At 36.1% G+C, this 19740-nt stretch overlaps 2 protein-coding genes across 10 annotated transcripts in view; one reads left to right on the plus strand and one right to left on the minus strand.

The window, feature by feature from the left end:
- Positions 1–19740, plus strand: part of LOC143670263 (uncharacterized) — a 277128-nt gene that overhangs the window by 85945 nt on the left and 171443 nt on the right. The gene's annotated exons all lie outside the window — the stretch shown is intronic.
- The window catches only part of CYLC1 (cylicin 1), a 54092-nt gene that overhangs the window by 12625 nt on the left and 21727 nt on the right, over positions 1–19740 (minus strand). For 2 of the 4 annotated variants that reach the window (XM_077144940.1, XM_077144943.1), the window contains exons 3-5: positions 6850–6890; positions 5143–5261; positions 2206–3897 (exon numbers count right to left, since the gene is read on the minus strand). In XM_077144940.1, the coding sequence (XP_077001055.1) occupies positions 2206–3897; positions 5143–5261; positions 6850–6890 (1852 nt within the window). The remainder of the gene's footprint in view (positions 1–2205; positions 3898–5142; positions 5262–6849; positions 6891–19740) is intronic. The other 2 variants (XM_077144941.1, XM_077144942.1) reach the window with 1 other exon arrangement.

The following is a 19740-nucleotide window of genomic DNA, read 5'->3' on the forward strand; positions in this document are numbered from 1 at the left end:
CAGATGCTATCAGATTGCAAAATAAAATAAATGAGAAGCCATTTGGTAACCTTGAAAACAACAGTTTTAGTGGAGTGGTACTGATGGAAATGTCTAACTGGTTGGTATCTATGCAAATGAAGTTTTTTAAAGGGACATGGCATGACTGTATACAAGCATAAAATATATACTGAAAGTTGCTTTTTATAATTAAAATTAACTCTTGACCTCAACTTTTTTTCTTGTATTTTACTTACTTGTCATAAATAATGATTGTTGAAAAGAATCCCACTATGTGGGGGTCCATTTATCTTAAAAATTATTCTCCAATATATTCTCATTCCTTGTGAATCTCATTGGCTTAGAAGCTACTCAGTCATTGGCTCACCCCTAAAAAGAGGAGAAAGGATACTACCTAGAACAAGGTCTCAAAGCTGACTTTATGTGCCCTTTGGGGAAAAAAATGACTTGAAACCAAGATTTTTGAGAGATAAAAGGAATTTCAAAATTCCAAAAAATATTATTAATATATGAAGAACAAGTGGAGGTCTGTACATAAAATTTTATTGTAAAACAAGGATAGAAAGAAGTTGGAATATAAGGCAGAGAAGGTCCCCACTAGACCAGTAGAAGAAATAGAATCCTCTTTAGAGGAAGAAAAGAGAAGAACAAGGAGAAGGAGGGGGAATACAGGATGAGAAGAGGATAGAGAAAGAGGAAAAAGGAAGGGAAGAAATGAATTAAATTCAGATGCTCTGACTTTAGCAGAACAGAAGGCACTGGCCCTACAATGCTAAGAGGACAGATAATGAACACTGCTTAAAAGCAGGGGATCTTCCTTTTGTCTGGACATGCCATCTTGCAGGAATTCACCAAAATGAGGAACCCAAATGGAAAGAAGAGAGGCATTGGCAATATGCTTTCAGGCCTTTTAAAAAACAAGGAGTTGTTCCTTTAGCTACATCATACATGCGAATCTACAAGAAGGGTGATATCATAGGCATCAAGGGAATGGGCATTGTTCAAAAAAGAATGGCCCACAAATGTTACCATGGCAAAACTGGAAGTCTGCAATCTTGCCCAGCATGCTGTTGGAATCATTGTAAGCAAACAAATAAAGGGAAATATTTTTTATCAAGAGAATTAAAATGCGTATTGAGCATATTAGGCACTCAAAGAGCCGAGATAACTTCTTGAAACATGTGAAGATAAATGATCAGAAAAAAAAGGAAGCCAAAGCGAAGGTACCTGGGTTCAACTGAAGAACCAACCTGCTCCACCCAGAAAAGCACACTTTGTGAGGACCAATAGAAAAGAGTCTGAGCTACTGGAACCTATTTACTATGAATTTATAGTATAAGAGGTGTAAAAAAAAAAGACTTGTGCATTGTAAAATAAAGTAGCATTAGGCTGATGGCCAGAAACTTTGCAAATGTGTTAAAACTCAACCAAAGTTCATTTAGGAAGGATTGCATGTAGAATGGGAAACCCTCCTTCCAAAGTGAGGTTTCTACTTATGCTTTCCCTTGCAAACAGACTGTTTTGAGAAGGAGGAGGGAAATGCGAGAACCTTTGGAGAAGAGAAATAGAAATATTGACAGAGTGTTTTACCCCAAAGAGTCTGAACAACCTGAAAGAGATTTATAAACCAGAAGAGATTTAGGTACCTCTTGTAAATTTAGATTTTTCCTGATATCAGGAAGAATGAGGGCTCATAAAGAATTTTCATTCAGATATGCATTAAGTAATTTACATTTCTTCTTTATTGCACATCTGATTCGTGGTATGTTATATTTCTACCCTGCTATACCAGGATTTGGGGTAATTGAGCTTTTACTCTATTCAGCAACATCCAGGAAATGTCTTTATATTCACTTAAGTCTGATTCGGATTCAATATCAGTAGAAGTTTTAGTCAATTTTCATTTTTGTCCTTTCTTATATGTAGAAGAGTTAACCATTCTCCTTTTGCAAATCACCCTCCTTACAAATAATCATTTTTTCAATGACAAGCCAGTTCTCTCTGCTCCATTCTAAATAATTCTAATTCTGTTAAACTTTTGGTTCCTTTTAAGTTCTATTTCCCTTTTTTTACCTGCAAGTATCAAACTTGTTAATATTCTGGCAAAAATTAGCTATTCTTTTGAGAAAATATGAATTGAAACCTTTAAAACTATCATTTTTTAAAATCCAACTTGGGCTAAAAATAAAACAAGACAAACCATACCAAAGGAGCATATCTTGGTTTTGGAGGTGGAGGAGGCATCCTGCACCGACAGAGACGTTTGACCTTAGACGATGGTGATAAAGGCTCACAAGGAGGTAGTGGTGGTCTTTCTCTTGACGGAGGAACTCTACCTGTAATTGCTTTTTTTTCTTTTTCTTGGAAAGTTGTCTTTTTGGACGTCATTTTGAAATCTCTCCTTAGTCCCAGTGCTTCCTTCTTTGAATCTGTGGATGTGGCATCTGATTCAACTCCTTTCGTTTTAGTCCCAGGTTTATACAGTGAATCGTCAGACTCAGCATCTGAATCTTTGTATACTGACTTTGAGGGCTTCTTTGGACTCTTCTTTGCATATTCATCTGATTCAGCATCAGTAGACTCTGTGTCCTTCTTTGCACCCATCTTGGAATCTTTCCTTGCATCTTTCCTCTCTTCCTTTGAACTTTTCTTATCCTTCTTTGACTCCCACTCAGATTCAGATTCAACATCAGTAGAATCTGTGCCCTTTGCGTACTTCTTTTTGTCATCTTTCTTTGAATCTTTCTTTTCCTTATTTTCATCTTTCTTACTCTTCTTTGACTCCAGTTCAGATCCTGATTCAGCATCAGTAGACCCCAGGTCCTTCTTTGCAGGCTTCTTTTTGTCATCTTTCTTATCTTTTTTTTCATCTTTTTTACCCTTCTTTGAGTCCTGTTCAGATTCAGATGTGGCATCTGTAGACTCAGCCTCCTTCTTTGCATCCTTTTTCTTGTCATTTTTCTTATCCTTCTTTTCATCTGTCTTTGAACCCTTTGAATCTGCAGATTCAGCTTCAGAAGAATCGGCATCCTTCTTTGCATTCTTTTGCTTGTTGTCTTTCTTTGCAGGTTTCTTATTTTTCTTTTCATCTTTCTTTGAACCCTTCGAATCTGCAGATTCAGCACCAGAAGAATCTGCATTCTTCTTTGCATCCTTTTCCTTGTCTTTCTTCACATCTTTCTTTGAGTCTGCAGATTCAACATCAGAGCCCTTTTTTGGATCTTTCTTAGCATCTTTCTTCGCACCTTTCTTTGAGTTATTCTGTGAGTTATTCTTTAGCCACATATCAAAATCCATGGATTCAGCACTAGGTACCTCTAAATACATGATTAAATCCACATTTGAACTATTGTTTGAGCAAGTTTCTGATTCAGCATCAGAATCCTTTGAGCTTTTCTTAGAATATTTATTTGGATTGTTCTTTGTACATATGGTTTCAGTATCTATCTTATTGGAATTCTTTGAATATCTCTTATCTTTTTTTGAATCCTTCTTTACTATATCCTTAGAATCTTTGGATTCTGGGCATGTATCTGATTTGAACTTCATGTTTTTAGGTAATTCCTTTTCATATGATGACTTTGATGAAGTTTTAACTGCTTTATGTCCTCCCTTAGGTTTCTCATCTTTTACTGTTTCCTTAGATGCTACAGTTGTTTCATGTGGACCTATTATTTTCTTGGGATATTTCTTCAAAGCGTTTTCTTTTTTGTCATCTTTAGACTCTTTAGATTCTGCCTTTTCAGAATGGGTTTTGGGAGTATAAGGATGTCTGAATAGATCTTGTCTCCTGACAGTAAAGTAAAAAAATGACTTGAGAAAATTTCTTCTTAAAGAATGCATTGTCCATATATGAGCTGCCTTCTGACTTTCCTCTAATTTTCTTTGGTCATGCCACTGAAAATATTGGTTAGAATAATGACAAGCCTTTGTGAGTGAGTTATATCTTTCTTATATTGCAACATAGAAATAGTCTAGCTTTCCATTAATCATCTATTTAAAATTAGAAAATAATTCTCTTTCAAGAGTCTGTGTGTGTGTGTGTGTGTGTGTGTTTGTATAATAATGCCACTCTGAGTGTAAGGTGACTTTAGGGGAACATTTAGGATTCCCTCAATGATACTTATTATGATTAGAACAAGCCCACAATGATTCAATGCATTCCAGGGCCTGTCCTCACAATCAACATTGGGTTCTTTTTGGGCCCTAAATGGGAAAGATCATATGGAATGGTCTGCCCACCTTTCATTCCCAAATTAGCCAGAAATAAGCTCATGAGTTTGCCATGAGAATACTTATGCTACCTGTAGCCTTAGCCTAGTTTGAGTTCTACTCTTGCTTTCAAGGTTTTCTAATAGAGTGAAATACTGAGACCCCTACTGTGAGGCACTATAGTAAACAATGATTTAAATGAAGTAAACATGCATTTGTTCCACATTACTGTAGCAGTGGTGCAGTTTGTTTACAACCCCCACCCAAACATTTGTTAAATCTAATTGTCATAAGTAACCACAGACTGAACTACCAATAGTTAGTTAAGTAGCTATATGGAATTAAAGGTGGATGATAAAGAGAAGAACAAAACTTGGATCACTTCAGATGTAATGAATGGGTCTTGAATGAATGTGTTGATTTTTAACCCCGCTTTGGGAGATGATTTAAAAATTTTTTTGATATCTCCATGAATGGCATCTGTATGCTGGTTTGTTTATTTATTTATGCTAATTGGTAGGGTAACACAATTTTATAGAAGCAGTAGAAAATATATATCTTCCAATATCTAGTACCCTGATTTCCAGGTTAAAGAAACTTGGAAGTACTGCAACCTCATCAAGATATGCTCTTGCTCTAAGATACAAATTTTGAATGCTCATGTACTTGTTAAAATTTCTTGAAAGATCTCACCAGTCGCAGCATTACTTATAATCACCAGCTTGCCTAGTGTATTGGTCATGTAATACTTTGATGTGGGGAACCATGTATGAATAAAAGTTCAACTGAAACAGGTAGGGCAAGTGGTATTGAGAATTGTAAATTTAAAAATAGCTGCTTCCAGTAGTAAAATTCAAATTACATATACCTTACTTATATATTGCTTTACCAACTCATATTTAGTTTTTAAAATGACTTTTCAATACTTACAGGAACTGTGTTCTGTAATTCTGAAGATCTTGATCTCTTTATTCTACCTGACTGCGGTGGTTTGGGAAATGTCAAAGTGAAGTGTTCTTGATTCCATGATTTTCTGCTTAATTCATTGACTAAAATAAGAAAACAGAACAATTTGAAGTTAAAAGCAGACTTCCATCAAAATGGAAATATCCATGAGTGAGAAATATATCATTTAAATTAAACTAAGTCATAATTGAAAATATAACTCCCTCAGAGGTTGTAATTTATTTGCATACCAATTAAGGAAAATAAAAACCGTAAGGAAAATAAAAACTGTCTTTCACATTTAGCATTGAATTGTGTTCAAAATGACATGTAATTTTACTTTCTAGATTAAACAATTTGTCACAGATATATAAATCATAAATCATAGTGGTTAAAATAGTATAATTTAACAGTAGGAATGGAAAATAGAGAAAGATGCGGTTTCATTTTGAAAGTGTCTATCAAATTCTCTACCTTGGTCTCTTTTCTTTATGTTGTTTTGGTTAGATTGCCGAAAATATGGCTTCTCTTGTTTTATTTCCCCATAGTAACTACCACGATGCTGAGCATAAAGTACATACTCAGTAAAAGCCTTGATTAATTAAATCTATGTATTTTAGCATCCTTCTGACCTCAGTCATAGTCCAAGCCAGAGAAGTTAAGATCATATACTCAAATACTGCAATAAGTTCTGAGAACCGTGTTTAAATAAGGGCATAGATACACTTAAGGGCATCCAGAAAAGAAGGATCAAGAAGTTCAAAGTATCTGGCAGCTTTATAAGAAAAGGAACAGTGAAGACACTCATGATAGTTGTCCTGGAAGTGAGGAGGTGATGAGAAATGTGACCAACATATTGAAATATTTAAAAAGCTTTTATGTGGAAATACAACTGTGGTAGTAATAGCATAGCATCAATTGCTAACATTTACATAGTGGTTACTATGTGCTAGAGTCTGTTCTAAGCACTTCATACAGATAAACACATTTACCTCACAACAATCTTTTCAGGTAAATTGTGTAATTATCTTGATTTTAAAGATGTGCAAAATTGAAGCACAGAGAGAGAGGTTAAGTTATTTGCCCAAGATCATAAAGTAAGTGAGTAGCAGAGCTAACATTCAAACACGAGTAATTGAGTCCCTGAATCCAGGCTTTTAGTCACAGCGTTATAGAATTATTTTATGTTTCTTGGGGGATAAAGGAAAAACAATGGGCAGAAGTTGCAGTAGTGCAGGCAGATTTCAGCTCAATATATTCAGGAGAACTTTCCTAAAGTTGTAACTGTTCAAAAACTGGACTGTTTACCAACCAGTGTCATCCCACTGACTACACTTGCCTTCTTTCCCTTAGGTTTTGTAATTTTGAAAAGAAAGGAAACATACGCAAGAAATGTTGATTTGCATTATAAGAAAGAATAAACTAAATAAATCTTTCCTTTTAAACTAGCCAGTTCAAACCCACATCAATCCCAGAAATATTCTAAACACTCACTGACACACACTTCCGCACACACATACCAACATACACATATATACACATGCACATATATACACATACATGGCTCTATTAAATTTTAATAAAAATTAAGAGCAGATATTGGCTTTATTGCACTAAATGGAAGATGAGTCATTTGTCCTTAAAATTATTTTCAAATAAATAAATGTTGAGCTCCAAAGACTAAACTCTTACTTGGAGTGGAATTATCATATGCTCTGATGTTTATTTCTTGTCTAGTAAAAAAAGAAGAAAATGCTTTAATTGAATTTGTACTATGGTTAATTGTAATAATTGTTATTATGAATAGGCATTCAATAGCAACAATTTGAGAACTCTTCTGCATTCTCTGATATCCCATGTCGAAGAATGTTTGTTTATAATTTACATCCCAGTTCCCGTTACCTACAGCAAGTCATTGAAGAACAAATATGCATTTTCACCTAAAACCTGAACAAAAATAAACCATAGGCCAAAACCTGAAGTAAAAACAATAATTTCACAAATTTTAAAATAAATAAAGTATCTTACTTATATTATCTAGAGCTGTAAATTGAAAGAGTTCTCCCCCAATTCCTAGTGAACAAGTTTAAACCAGGAATGAACCCACATATTTTCTAAATTCAGTAAGTGACTTCTGAAAAATAAGCCCACAGTCTTAATATTTTCAGAAGTTAAATAAAACCACTAATGATATGTGAGATGGGGGCACACATAAGTGTTGGTCTAGATTTTGAATTTTCTCTCCCCACAGGAAAAATTGGCTGATGATATTCTCCATTTGGAAGGTTCGCATTTGATTTGATACTAATCAGTACTGTCCACCAAGGATACACTTGGCATTTGTTCAAAATAAAAACACATTTGTTTTTTAAAAATTACTTTCTCATTAGTTAGCTGTGATGGGACTTCTGACTGTTGCTAACTGTAATTGTGCTTATATGCATATATACCCTAGAGCTTTATTTTTTGACTGATCTAACCCATCAAGTCAGTAAACATGAAAAAAATAAAATAAAATGATAGTCAAAAAGGGTTAAAACTATTTACCTTTGAGTCAAATATATTTTCATCTCTTAAATAAAGTTCTAATACCCAGTACAAAACCTGTCCCATCGTCATCATTCAAAACTGTTGAATTGCTTAGAGAAGATACTGGAGGCATAAAGCAATTAATTATTTAATCTAGTGGTTCTCAACTGGAAGTAGATATGATAATTAACATAGAACTCTTTTAAAAAGTAAATATGCTTAAGAACTGCCCCCAGACCCATGAATTAGAATCTCTACATGTTGGTTAATCCATTTTACATTTAAAAACTTTCCCAAGTAATTTTGATGTTCAGCTCTGGTTATAAAACAATTCTCTGGTCTTAATGGCTCTGGAAAAGGAGACTTCATTGATTACTGAAGCAGTTTGAACTTGTACACACCTTTTGCTTCTACAAAAGCCAAGTGTCAATGACATATTACTCTATGGTGAAACCACATTAATTCAGTAGATTAGCTAGAAAAGAATCTATCCTAATCCCCGAGAAATGGAACATGCTAGCTAGGTGTCTGCATTGATGCTCTAGGAAACAGGCCTAATTTTAGCTTCCTTCTCATAGTTTAAAGTAGTGATTTACAAATATATTATTTTTATTATTTATTTATTTTTAACTTTCTTTATTATATAATATAACACATATACAAAGCAAAGAAATTTTAAAAAAGCAATAGTTTTCAAAATACTCTTCAACAAGTAGTTACAGGACAGATCCCAGAGTTTGTTGTGGACTCTGATACCATCATCTCAAATTTTTCCTTCTAGCTGCTCCAGCATATAGAAGGCTGGAAGGAATAGATATTTTTAATCATCACAATCAACTTTTATTTTCTTTTTTGTGAAAAATAACATATATACAAAAAAACAATAAACTTCAAAACATAACATAACAATTAGTTGTAGAACAGATTTCAGAGTTTGGTATGGGTTACGATTTCACAATTTTAGATTTTCACTTCTAGCTGCTCTAAGATATTGGAGATTAAAAGAGAGATCAATTTAATGATTCAGCTCTCATACTTGTCTGTTAAACCCTATCTTCTCTGTATAACTCCACCATCATCTTTGATCTTTCTACCCCACTGTTTAGGGGTATTTGGGCTATGGCCATTTTAACTTTTTCATGTTAGAAGGGGCTGTCAATAATATGGGGTAGGGAGATGAGACTAGCTGATGTTCTGAACAGGCTGGGCCCTCTACGTTTAAGGACTGATCTGGTCCAGGGACCTATCTGGAGGTTGTAGGTTTCTGGAAAGTTACCCTAGTGGATGGAAACTTTGTAGAATCTTACATAATGCCCTAAGTGTTCTTTAATATTGGCAGGGATGGTTTTGGTGGGGTTTGGCAAGCTATGATAGATAGCAATGTCTAACTGAAGCTTGTGTAAGTGTGACCTCCAGAGTAGTTTCTCAACTTGAACTCTTTTAGCCACTGATACTTTATTAGTTGCACTTCTTTTCCCCCTTTTGGTCAGGATGTACTGTTGATCCCATGGTGTCAGGGCTGGACTCATCCCTGGGAGTCATCTCCCATGCTGCCAGGAAGACTTTCACCCCTGGATGAGAGGAGGGCAATGATTTCACTTGCAGAGATGGGCTTAGAGAGAGTGAAGCCACATCTGAGCAACAAAAGAGGTCCTTCAGAAGTAACTCTTAGGAATAGCTATTAGTAGGCTAAGCTTCTCCACTACCTACATAAGATTCACAAGAGTAAGCCTCAAGATTAAGGGCTTGGCTAATTGATTTTGGTGTCCCTGATGTTTATTTATTTTTTATTTTTTATTTTTTATTTATTTTTATTTTTTTATTAACGGAAAGAAAAAAAAAGAAATTAACACAACATTTAGAAATCATACCATTCTACATATGCACTCAGTAATTCTTAACATCATCACATAGATGCATCATCATTGTTTCTTAGTACATTTGCATCGGTTTAGAGGAACTAGCAACACAACAGAAAAACATATAAAATGTTAATATAAAGAAAAGAAATAAAAGTAGTAATAATAGTAAAAAACAACAACAACAAACAAACCAACAAGCAAACAAAAACAAAAAAAACCCTATAGCTCAGATGCAGCTTCATTCAGTATTTTAACATGATTACTTTACAATTAGGTATTATTGTGCTGTCCATTTTTGAGTTTTTGTATCTAGTCCTGTTGCACAGTCTGTATCCCTTCAGCTTCAATTACCCATTGTCTTACCCTGTTTCTAACTCCTGCTGAACTCTGTTACCAATGACATATTTCAAGTTTATTCTCGAATGTCCGTTCACATCAGTGGGACCATACAGTATTTGTCCTTTAGTTTTTGGCTGGATTCACTCAGCATAATATTCTCTAGGTCCATCCATGTTATTACATGGTTCATAAGTTTATCTTGTCTTAAAGCTGCATAATATTCCATCGTATGTATATACCACAGTTTGTTTAGCCACTCTTCTGTTGATGGAGATTTTGGCTGCTTCCATCTCTTTGCAATTGTAAATAATGCTGCTATAAACATTGGTGTGCAAATGTCCGTTTGTGTCTTTGCCCTTAAGTCCTTTGAGTAGATACCTAGCAATGGTATTGCTGGGTCGTATGGCAATTCTATATTCAGCTTTTTGAGGAACCGCCAAACTGCCTTCCACAGTGGTTGCACCCTTTGACATTCCCACCAACAGTGGATAAGTGTGCCTCTTTCTCCGCATCCTCTCCAGCACTTGTCATTTTCTGTTTTGTTGATAATGGCCATTCTGGTGGGTGTGAGATGATATCTCATTGTGGTTTTGATTTGCATTTCTCTAATGGCCAGGGACATTGAGCATCTCTTCATGTGCCTCTTGGCCATCCGTATTTCTTCTTCTGGTAGGTGTCTGTTTAAGTCTTTTTCCCATTTTGTAATTGGGTTGGTTGTCTTTTTGTTGTTGAGTTGAACAATCTCTTTATAAATTCTGGATACTAGACCTTTATCTGATATGTCGTTTCCAAATATTGTCTCCCATTGTGTAGGCTGTCTTTCTACTTTCTTGATGAAGTTCTTTGATGCACAGAAGTGTTTAATTTTGAGGAGCTCCCATTTATTTATTTCCTTCTTCAGTGTTCTTGCTTTAGGTTTAAGGTCCATAAAACCACCTCCAGTTGTAAGATCCATAAGATATCTCCCAACATTTTCCTCTAACTGTTTTATGGTCTTAGACCTAATGTTTAGATCTTTGGTCCATTTTGAGTTAACTTTTGTATAGGGTGTGAGAGATGGGTCTTCTTTCATTCTTTTGCATATGGATATCCAGTTCTCTAGGCACCATTTATTGAAGAGACTGTTCTGTCCCAGGTGAGTTGGCTTGACTGCCTTATCAAAGATCAAATGTCCATAGATGAGAGGGTCTATATCTGAGCACTCTATTCGATTCCATTGGTCGATATATCTATCTTTATGCCAATACCATGCTGTTTTGACCACTGTGGCTTCATAATATGCCTTAAAGTCAGGCAGCGCGAGACCTCCAGCTTCGTTTTTTTTCCTCAAGATGTTTTTAGCAATTCGGGGCACCCTGCCCTTCCAGATAAATTTGCTTATTGGTTTTTCTATTTCTGAAAAATAAGTTGTTGGGATTTTGATTGGTATTGCATTGAATCTGTAAATCAATTTAGGTAGGATTGACATCTTAACTATATTTAGTCTTCCAATCCATGAACACGGTATGCCCTTCCATCTATTTAGGTCTTCTGTGATTTCTTTTAACAGTTTTTTGTAGTTTTCTTTATATAGGTTTTTTGTCTCTTTGGTTAAATTTATTCCTAGGTATTTTATTCTTTTAGTTGCGATTGTAAATGGGTTTCATTTCTTGATTTCCGCCTCAGCTTGTTCATTACTAGTGTATAGAAAAGCTACAGATTTTTGAATGTTGATCTTGTAGCCTGCTACTTTGCTGTACTCATTTATTAGCTCTAGTAATTTTGTTGTGAATTTTTCTGGGTTTTCTACATATAGTATCATATCGTCTGGAAACAGTGATAGTTTTACTTCTTCCTTTCCAATTTTGATGCCTTGTATTTCTTTTTCTTGCCTAATTGCTCTGGCTAGTACTACCAACACAATGTTGAATAATAGTGGTGATAGTGGACATCCTTGTCTTGTTCCTGATCTTAGGGGGAAAGTTTTCAATTTTTCCCCATTGAGGATGATATTAGCTGTGGGTTTTTCATATATTCCCTCTATCATTTTAAGGAAGTTCCCTTGTATTCCTATCTTTTGAAGTGTTTTCAGCAGGAAAGGATGTTGAATCTTGTCAAATGCCTTCTCTGCATCAATTGAGATGATCATGTGATTTTTCTGCTTTGATTTGTTGATATGGTGTATTACATTAATTGATTTTCTTATGTTGAACCATCCTTGCATACCTGGGATGAATCCTACTTGGTCATGATGTATAATTCTTTTAATGTGTTGTTGTATACGATTTGCTAGAATTTTATTGAGAATTTTTGCATCTGTATTCATTAGAGAGATTGGTCTGTAGTTTTCTTTTTTTGTAATATCTTTGCCTGGTTTTGGTATGAGGGTGATGTTGGCTTCATAGAATGAATTAGGTAGTTTTCCCTCCACTTCGATTATGTTGAACAGTTTGAGGAGAGTAGGTACTAATTCTTTCTGGAATGTTTGATAGAATTCACATGTGAAGCCGTCTGGTCCTGGACTTTTCTTTTTAGGGAGCTTTTGAATAACTAATTCAATCTCTTTACTTGTGATTGGTTTGTTGAGGTTGTCTATTTCTTCTTGAGTCAAAGTTGGTTGTTCATGTCTTTCCAGGAACCTGTCCATTTCTTCTAAATTGTTGTATTTATTAGCGTAAAGTTGTTCATAGTATCCTGTTATTACCTCCTTTATTTCTGTGAGGTCAGTAGTTATGTCTCCTCTTTCATTTCTAATCTTATTTATTTGCATCCTCTCTCTTCTTCTTTTTGTCAATCTTGCTAAGGGCCCATCAATCTTGTTGATTTTCTCATAGAACCAACTTCTGGCCTTATTGATTTTCTCTATTGTTTTCATGTTTTCAATTTCATTTATTTCTGCTGTAATCTTTGTTATTTCTTTCCTTTTGCTTGCTTTGGGATTAGTTTGCTGTTATTTCTCCAGTTCTTCCAAGTGGACAGTTAATTCCTGCATTTTTGCCTTTTCTTCTTTTCTGATAAAGGCATTTAGGGCAATAAATTTCCCTCTTAGCACTGCCTTTGCTGCGTCCCATAAGTTTTGATATGTTGTGTCTTCATTTTCATTTGCCTCTAGGTATTTACTAATTTCTCTTGCAATTTCTTCTTTGACCCACTTGTTGTTTAAGAGTGTGTTGTTGAGCCTCCACGCATTTATGAATTTTCTGGCACTCCGCCTATTATTGATTTCCAACTTCATTCCTTTATGATCCGAGAAAGTGTTGTGTATGATTTCAATCTTTTTAAATTTGTTAAGACTTGCTTTGTGACCCAGCATATGGTCTATCTTTGAGAATGATCCATGAGCACTTGAAAAAAAGGTGTATCCTGCTGTTGTGGGATGTAATGTCCTATAAATGTCTGTTAAGTCAAGCTCATTTATAGTAATATTCAGGTTCTCTATTTCTTTATTGATCCTCTGTCTAGATGTTCTGTCCATTGATGAGAGTGGTGAATTGAAGTCTCCAACTATTATGGTATATGTGTCTATTTCCCTTTTCAGTGTTTGCAGTGTATTCCTCACGTATTTTGGGGCATTCTGGTTTGGTGCGTAAATATTTATGATTGTTATGTCTTCTTGCTTAATTGTTCCTTTTAATAGTATATAGTGTCCTTCTTTGTCTCTTTTAACTATTTTACATTTGAAGTCTAACTTGTTGGATATTAGTATAGCCACTCTTGCTCTTTTCTGGTTGTTATTTGCATGAAATATCTTTTCCCAACCTTTCACTTTCAACCTATATTTATCTTTGGGTCTAAGATGTGTTTCCTGTAGACAGCATATAGAAGGATCCTGTTTTTTAATCCATTCTGCCAGTCTATGTCTTTTAATTGGGGAATTCAGTCCATTGACATTTAGAGTTATTACTGTTTGGATAATATTTTCCTCTACCATTTTGCCTTTTGTATTATATATATCATATCTGACTTTCCTTCTTTCTACACTTTTCTCCATGTCTCTCTCTTCTGTCTTTTTGTATCTGACTCTAGTGCTTCCTTTAGTATTTCTTGCAGAGCTGGTCTCTTGGTCACAAATTCTCTTAGTGACTTTTTGTCTGAGAATGTTTTAATTTCTCCCTCATTTTTGAAGGACAATTTTGCTGGATATAGGAGTCTTGGCTGGCAGTTTTTCTCTTTTAGTAACTTAAATATATCATCCCACTGTCTTCTAGCTTCCATGGTTTCTGCTGAGAAATCTACATATAGTCTTATTGGGTTTCCCTTGTATGTGACGGATTGTTTTTCTCTCGCTGCTTTCAAGATCCTCTCTTTCTCTTTGACCTCTGACATTCTAACTAGTAAGTGTCTTGGGGAACGCCTATTTGGGTCTGTTCTCTTTGGGGTGCGCTGCACTTCTTGGATCTGTAATTTTAGGTCTTTCATAAGAGTTGGGAAATTTTCAGTGATAATTTCTTCCATTAGTTTTTCTCCTCCTTTTCCCTTCTCTTCTCCTTCTGGGATACCCACTACACGTATATTTGTACGGTTCACATTGTCCTTGAGTTCCCTGATACCTTGTTCAAATTTTTCCATTCTTTTCCGGATAGTTTCTGTTTCTTTTTGGAATTCAGATGTTTCATCCTCCAAATCACTAATTCTATCTTCTGTTTCTTTAAATCTGTCGTTGTAGGTATCCATTGTTTTTTCCATCTTTTCTACTTTATCCTTCACTTCCATAAGTTCTGTGATTTGTTTTTTCAGTTTTTCTATTTCTTCTTTATGTTCAGCCCATGTCTTCTTCATGTCCTCCCTCAATTTATCGATTTCGTTTTTGAGGAGGTTTTCCATTTCTGTTCGTATATTCAGCATTAGTTGTTTCAGCTCCTGTATCTCATTTGAACTATTGGTTTCTTCGTTTGACTGGGCCATATGTTCAATTTTCTGAGCGTGATCCGTTATCTTCTGCTGGCGTCTGGGCATTTAGGCAGATTTCCCTGGGTGTTCGACCCCACAGGTTGAAAGATTTTTCTGTGCAATCTCTGGGTTCTGTTTTTCTTATCCTGCCCAGTAGGTGGCGCTCGTGGCACACGTTTGTCTACGGGTTCCACCAGTGAAAGTTGCTGTGGGTCCTTTAACTCTGGAAAATTCTCGCCGTAGGGGAGGTTCGGCAGCCGAAGCGTCTTGGAAGAATGCCAGCCGGCCTGGGGTTCCGAATGCGGGGATTGTCGCCGGCCGCCGCAGCACGGGAGAGCGTCCGGCCGAATTAGCTAGTCGGCCCGGGGCACCAAGCGTGGCGGGAGGGCGCCAGCTGTCGCAGCCCGGGAGAGTGCACTATTCCCAGCCGACGGGGGAGTCCCGTGTTTGTAAGGGATCCCCCGGTCACTGTTCTCTGCAGTCTGGGAATTTCCAACCCAACTATCTCAGTTGTTCCGGGGGGCCTCGTGTGGTGGGGGCACCAGCCGCCGCGGTCTAAGGGGACCGCCTGTCCAATTCTACCAGCTGGCCTGGGAAGGTGGAAGGGAGGGACTCCGGTCGCTTGCCGTCCCACCCAGGAAAGCCTGTGCCCCTTGGTGATCTCACCGGAGCTGGTTCTCCCAGATAGTCAGCCATTCCAGGATGGGGTACGCCATCCCTTTGATCTCCCTCGTGGCTCCGGGAGCTGCTCTGTATTATCTCTACTCCCCCAGTAGCTGTTCTGGAGGAGGAAAGGTGAGGGTGGCAAGGCTGTAGAGGCTGGTGGTGGAGGAGCCGGTGAAGGCGGGGGAAGAGGGCACTGTGGTGGTTGGAGAGCAGCCGGAGCAGGAGGAGAAAGAGAGGGCGTCCCTGATGTTTAGACACAGTATCAGGTGATTCCCTGATGGTAAAGTTCAATAGTTCCATATCTTTTCTCCCATCCCTCAAGGAACTTTGCCAATATTTTTTGATTATCTGCTTAATATACTCTAGAATGTATCCAGGCATTACATTAAGCCATACAGGAAAATAGGCTCTCATTCTTATGCTGGACTCCCTGTGTTTCAATTATTCAGATGAGCTATCCAGACAGGTTGAGTTAGATTATGTGCTACAGAAAATTTAGGTTCTGGACAAAACAAACCTTTCTTCCTTTGGTCTCAAAGAGTAGGTGCAGTTCTAAAATATAGCAATGTCTTCCTTACCCCTGTGTTCTGAATTACCTTAATCCTGACCTGATGGGATTTATTCTTATCTCTAAATACCAGGTTACACATACATAAAACAGCTTCTCAAAATCAGGAAATAGTAATTAACACTCTGGACTAAATATGTCTGCTGTAAGAGCTCACAATCTAGGCCCCTGTTTTCTTATAAGCATTTTCTAAAGGAAACCGTACAATAATTGTTATTTCGTTTCTGGCTTATTTTGCTTCTCCAAATGTCTCACAGGTTAATTCACATTGTTGCATGCCTCACGACTTTTGTTACTTTTTGTAGTAGTACAATATTTGATCATATACATACACCATCATTTGACAATCTATTCTCAGTCACTGCATCTTTCATCCACCTACATTCACTAGCCATCATGTATAATGTCCAAAGTCCATAGTCCATCAACATTCTCAATTTTACATACTTTTATTGTTTCCAAGCGAAAGATAACCAATAAACACACCTTCCCCACATAGGAAATCTAAATGTCCCCTTAGCTCTTTTCCCTTCCCCCATTATTTATCCCTGCTATTGCTGTGGTACTGCTGACATTTTCCTGTTAAACATAGCCCATAGCATGGAATAGCAGCTCCCCCCATACCCTGAACTTAAACACTCTTTGTGCAGGAATCATACCTTTGAAGTAGTTCTTGCAAGAATTTATTTATATTTCTAGTGTTACTCAGTGGGACACATAGGTCTATACAACCCCTTTCAATCATGTTCACCTTCAGTATGGTAAAATAGCTTATAGATCCACTACAGAAGCCACCTTCACTTCTATTTTTCCCCTTACATTTGAGTTCAACCTCATTAACTGAATGTTAATCCATCTCTAGCTTCCATATATCTCTAAGTCCCCTATATACTGTAATATAAGCCTCTGATTTTACCTTACCATGGTCATAAAAGTGGAGACATACAGTATCTGTCCTTTTGTGTCTGGCTTATTTCACTCAGCATTATGTCTTCAAGGCTCATCCATCTTGTCATTTGATTCAGGACATCATTTCATCTTACTGCTGTATAATATTCCATCGTATGTATATACCACACATTTTTGTTAATCCACTCATCTGTTGATGGACATTTGGGTTGTTTCCATCTTTTGGCAATTGTGAATAATGCTACTATGAACATTGGTGTGCAAATGTCTGTTTGTGTCATTGCTTTCAACTCTTCTGGGTATATACCAAGTAGTGTTATTGCTGGGTCATAGGGAAACTTGATATTTAGTTTCCCAAGGAACTGCCAAACTGTCTTCCGTAGCAGCTGTACCATCACACATTCCCACCAGCAGTGCATAAGTGTCCCAATTTCTCCACATTCTCTTTAATATTTCCAGTTTCCTGTTTAATGGCAGCCATTTTTATAGTTGTGAAGTGGTATCTCATTGTAGTCTTGATCTACATTTTCTTTATAGCTAATGAAAATGAGCATCTTTTCATGTGCTTTAGGGCCATCTCTATTAGCTCTTCAGAAAAATGGTTATTCATATGCTTAGCCCATTTTTAATTAGGTTGTTTGTTCTTTTGTTGTTGAGTTGTATGATTTCTTTATGTATACAGGATATCAAACCTTTATCCAATGTGTGATTTCCAAATATTTTCTCCCATTGAGTTGGTTGCCTCTTCACCTCTCTGACAAATTCTTTTGAGGTGCAGTAGCATTTGATTTTGAGGAATTTTCATTTATATATTTTTTCTTTTGTTGCTTGTGCTTTGGGTCTACTGTTTAGGAAGCTACCTCCTATTTCTGGGTCTTGAAGATGTTTCTGTACATTTTCTTCTAGAAGGTTTATGGTGCTAGTTCTTATATTTAGGTGTTTGATTCACTTTGAGTTAGTTTTGTATAGAATGTTAAGTAAGGCCCTTTTTCATTCTTTTGGCGATTGATATTCAGTTCTCTCATGCTCATTTATTGAAAAGACTGTTTTGTCCCAGTTCAGTGGATTTGGGGGCTTTGTCAAAAATCAGTTGACCATAGATATTTGGTAGTCTATTTCTGCACTCTCAGTTCAATTCCATTTGTCAATGCTTCTATCTTTGTGCTAGTACCATACTGCTTTGACCACTGTGATTTCATAATAAGTTTTAAAGTCAGGAATTGTTAACCCTCCCAGTTTGTTCTCCTTTTTTAGGATGCTTTCAGCTATTTGGTGTCTCATTCCCTTCCAGATGAATCTGTAACTTGCTTTTCCAAGTCTTCGAATTAAGTTGCTGGAATTTTGATTGGTACTGCATTGAATCTCTAGATCAGTTTGGGCAGAATTGACATCTTAACTGTATTTAACCTTCTTATCCATGAGCAGGAACTGTCTTTACACGTATTAAAATCTCTGATTTCTTTTAGCAATGTTATGTAGTTTTCTGTATACCAAGTTCTTTATGTCCCTAGTTAAGTTCATTCCTAGTTCCTTGATTGTTTTAGCTGCAATTTTGAATGAAAATGTTTCCTTCACTGAATCCTCACATAGGCCATTGGTTGTGTATAGAAATATTACTGATTTTTTTATATTAATTTTATATCCTGCTACATTGCTGAACTTGTTTATTAGCTCAAGTAAATTTATTGTAGATTTCTCAGGATTTTCCAAGAATACTATCATGTTATCTGCAAATAATGAAAGTTTTACTTCTTCCTTTCCTAAATTTGGATGCCTTTTATTTCTTTTTCTTGCCTGATTGCTCAAACTAGAACTTCTATCACAATGCTGAATAATAGTAGTGACAGTGGGTATCCTTGTTTCATTCCTGATCTTAGGGGGAAAGTTTTCAGTCTCTCTCCATTGAATATGATGCTGGCTATCGTTTTTTCATACATTCCCTTATCATATTGAGGAAATTACCTTTTTTTATTAATTAAAAAAATTAACACAACATTTAGAAATCATTCCATTCTACATATGCAATCAGTAATTCTTAATATCATCACATAGATGTGTGATCATCATTTCTTAGTACATTTACATCGATTTAGGAAAAGAACTAGCAAAACAACATAAAAAGATATAGAATGATAATATAGAGAAAAAAATAAAAATAATAAAAATTAAAATATATATATAAAAAAGGAAAAAAACAAAAAACACACAAAAAACAACAACAACAAAAACTATAGCTCAGATGCAGCTTCATTCAGTGTTTTAACATAATTACATTACAATTAGATAGTATTGTGCTGTCCATTTTTGAGTTTTTGTATCTAGTTCTGTTGCACAGTCTGTAACCCTTCAGCTCCAATTTCCCATTGTCTTACCCTGTTTCTAACTCCTGATCGTCTCTGTTACCAATAACATATTCCAAGTTTATTCTCTAATGTCGGTTCACATCAGTGGGACCATACAGTATTTGTCCTTTAGTTTTTGGCTAGTCTCACTCATTGTAATGTTCTCTAGGTCCATCCATGTTATTACATGCTTCATAAGTTTATTCTGTCTTAAAGCTGCATAATATTCCATCGTATGTATATACCACAGTTTGTTTAGCCACTCGTCCGTTGATGGACATTTTGGCTGTTTCCATCTCTTTGCAATTGTAAATAATGCTGCTATAAACATTGGTGTGCAAATGTCTGTTTGTGTCTTTGCCCTTAAGTCCTTTGAGTAGATACCTAGCAATGGTATTGCTGGGTCATATGGCAATTCTATATTCAGCTTTTTGAGGAACCGCCAAACTGCCTTCCACAGTGGTTGCACCATTTGACATTCCCACCAACAGTGGATAAG

Source organism: Tamandua tetradactyla, chromosome X (genome assembly GCF_023851605.1).
Source record: "Tamandua tetradactyla isolate mTamTet1 chromosome X, mTamTet1.pri, whole genome shotgun sequence".
Classification (NCBI taxonomy): domain Eukaryota; kingdom Metazoa; phylum Chordata; class Mammalia; order Pilosa; family Myrmecophagidae; genus Tamandua; species Tamandua tetradactyla.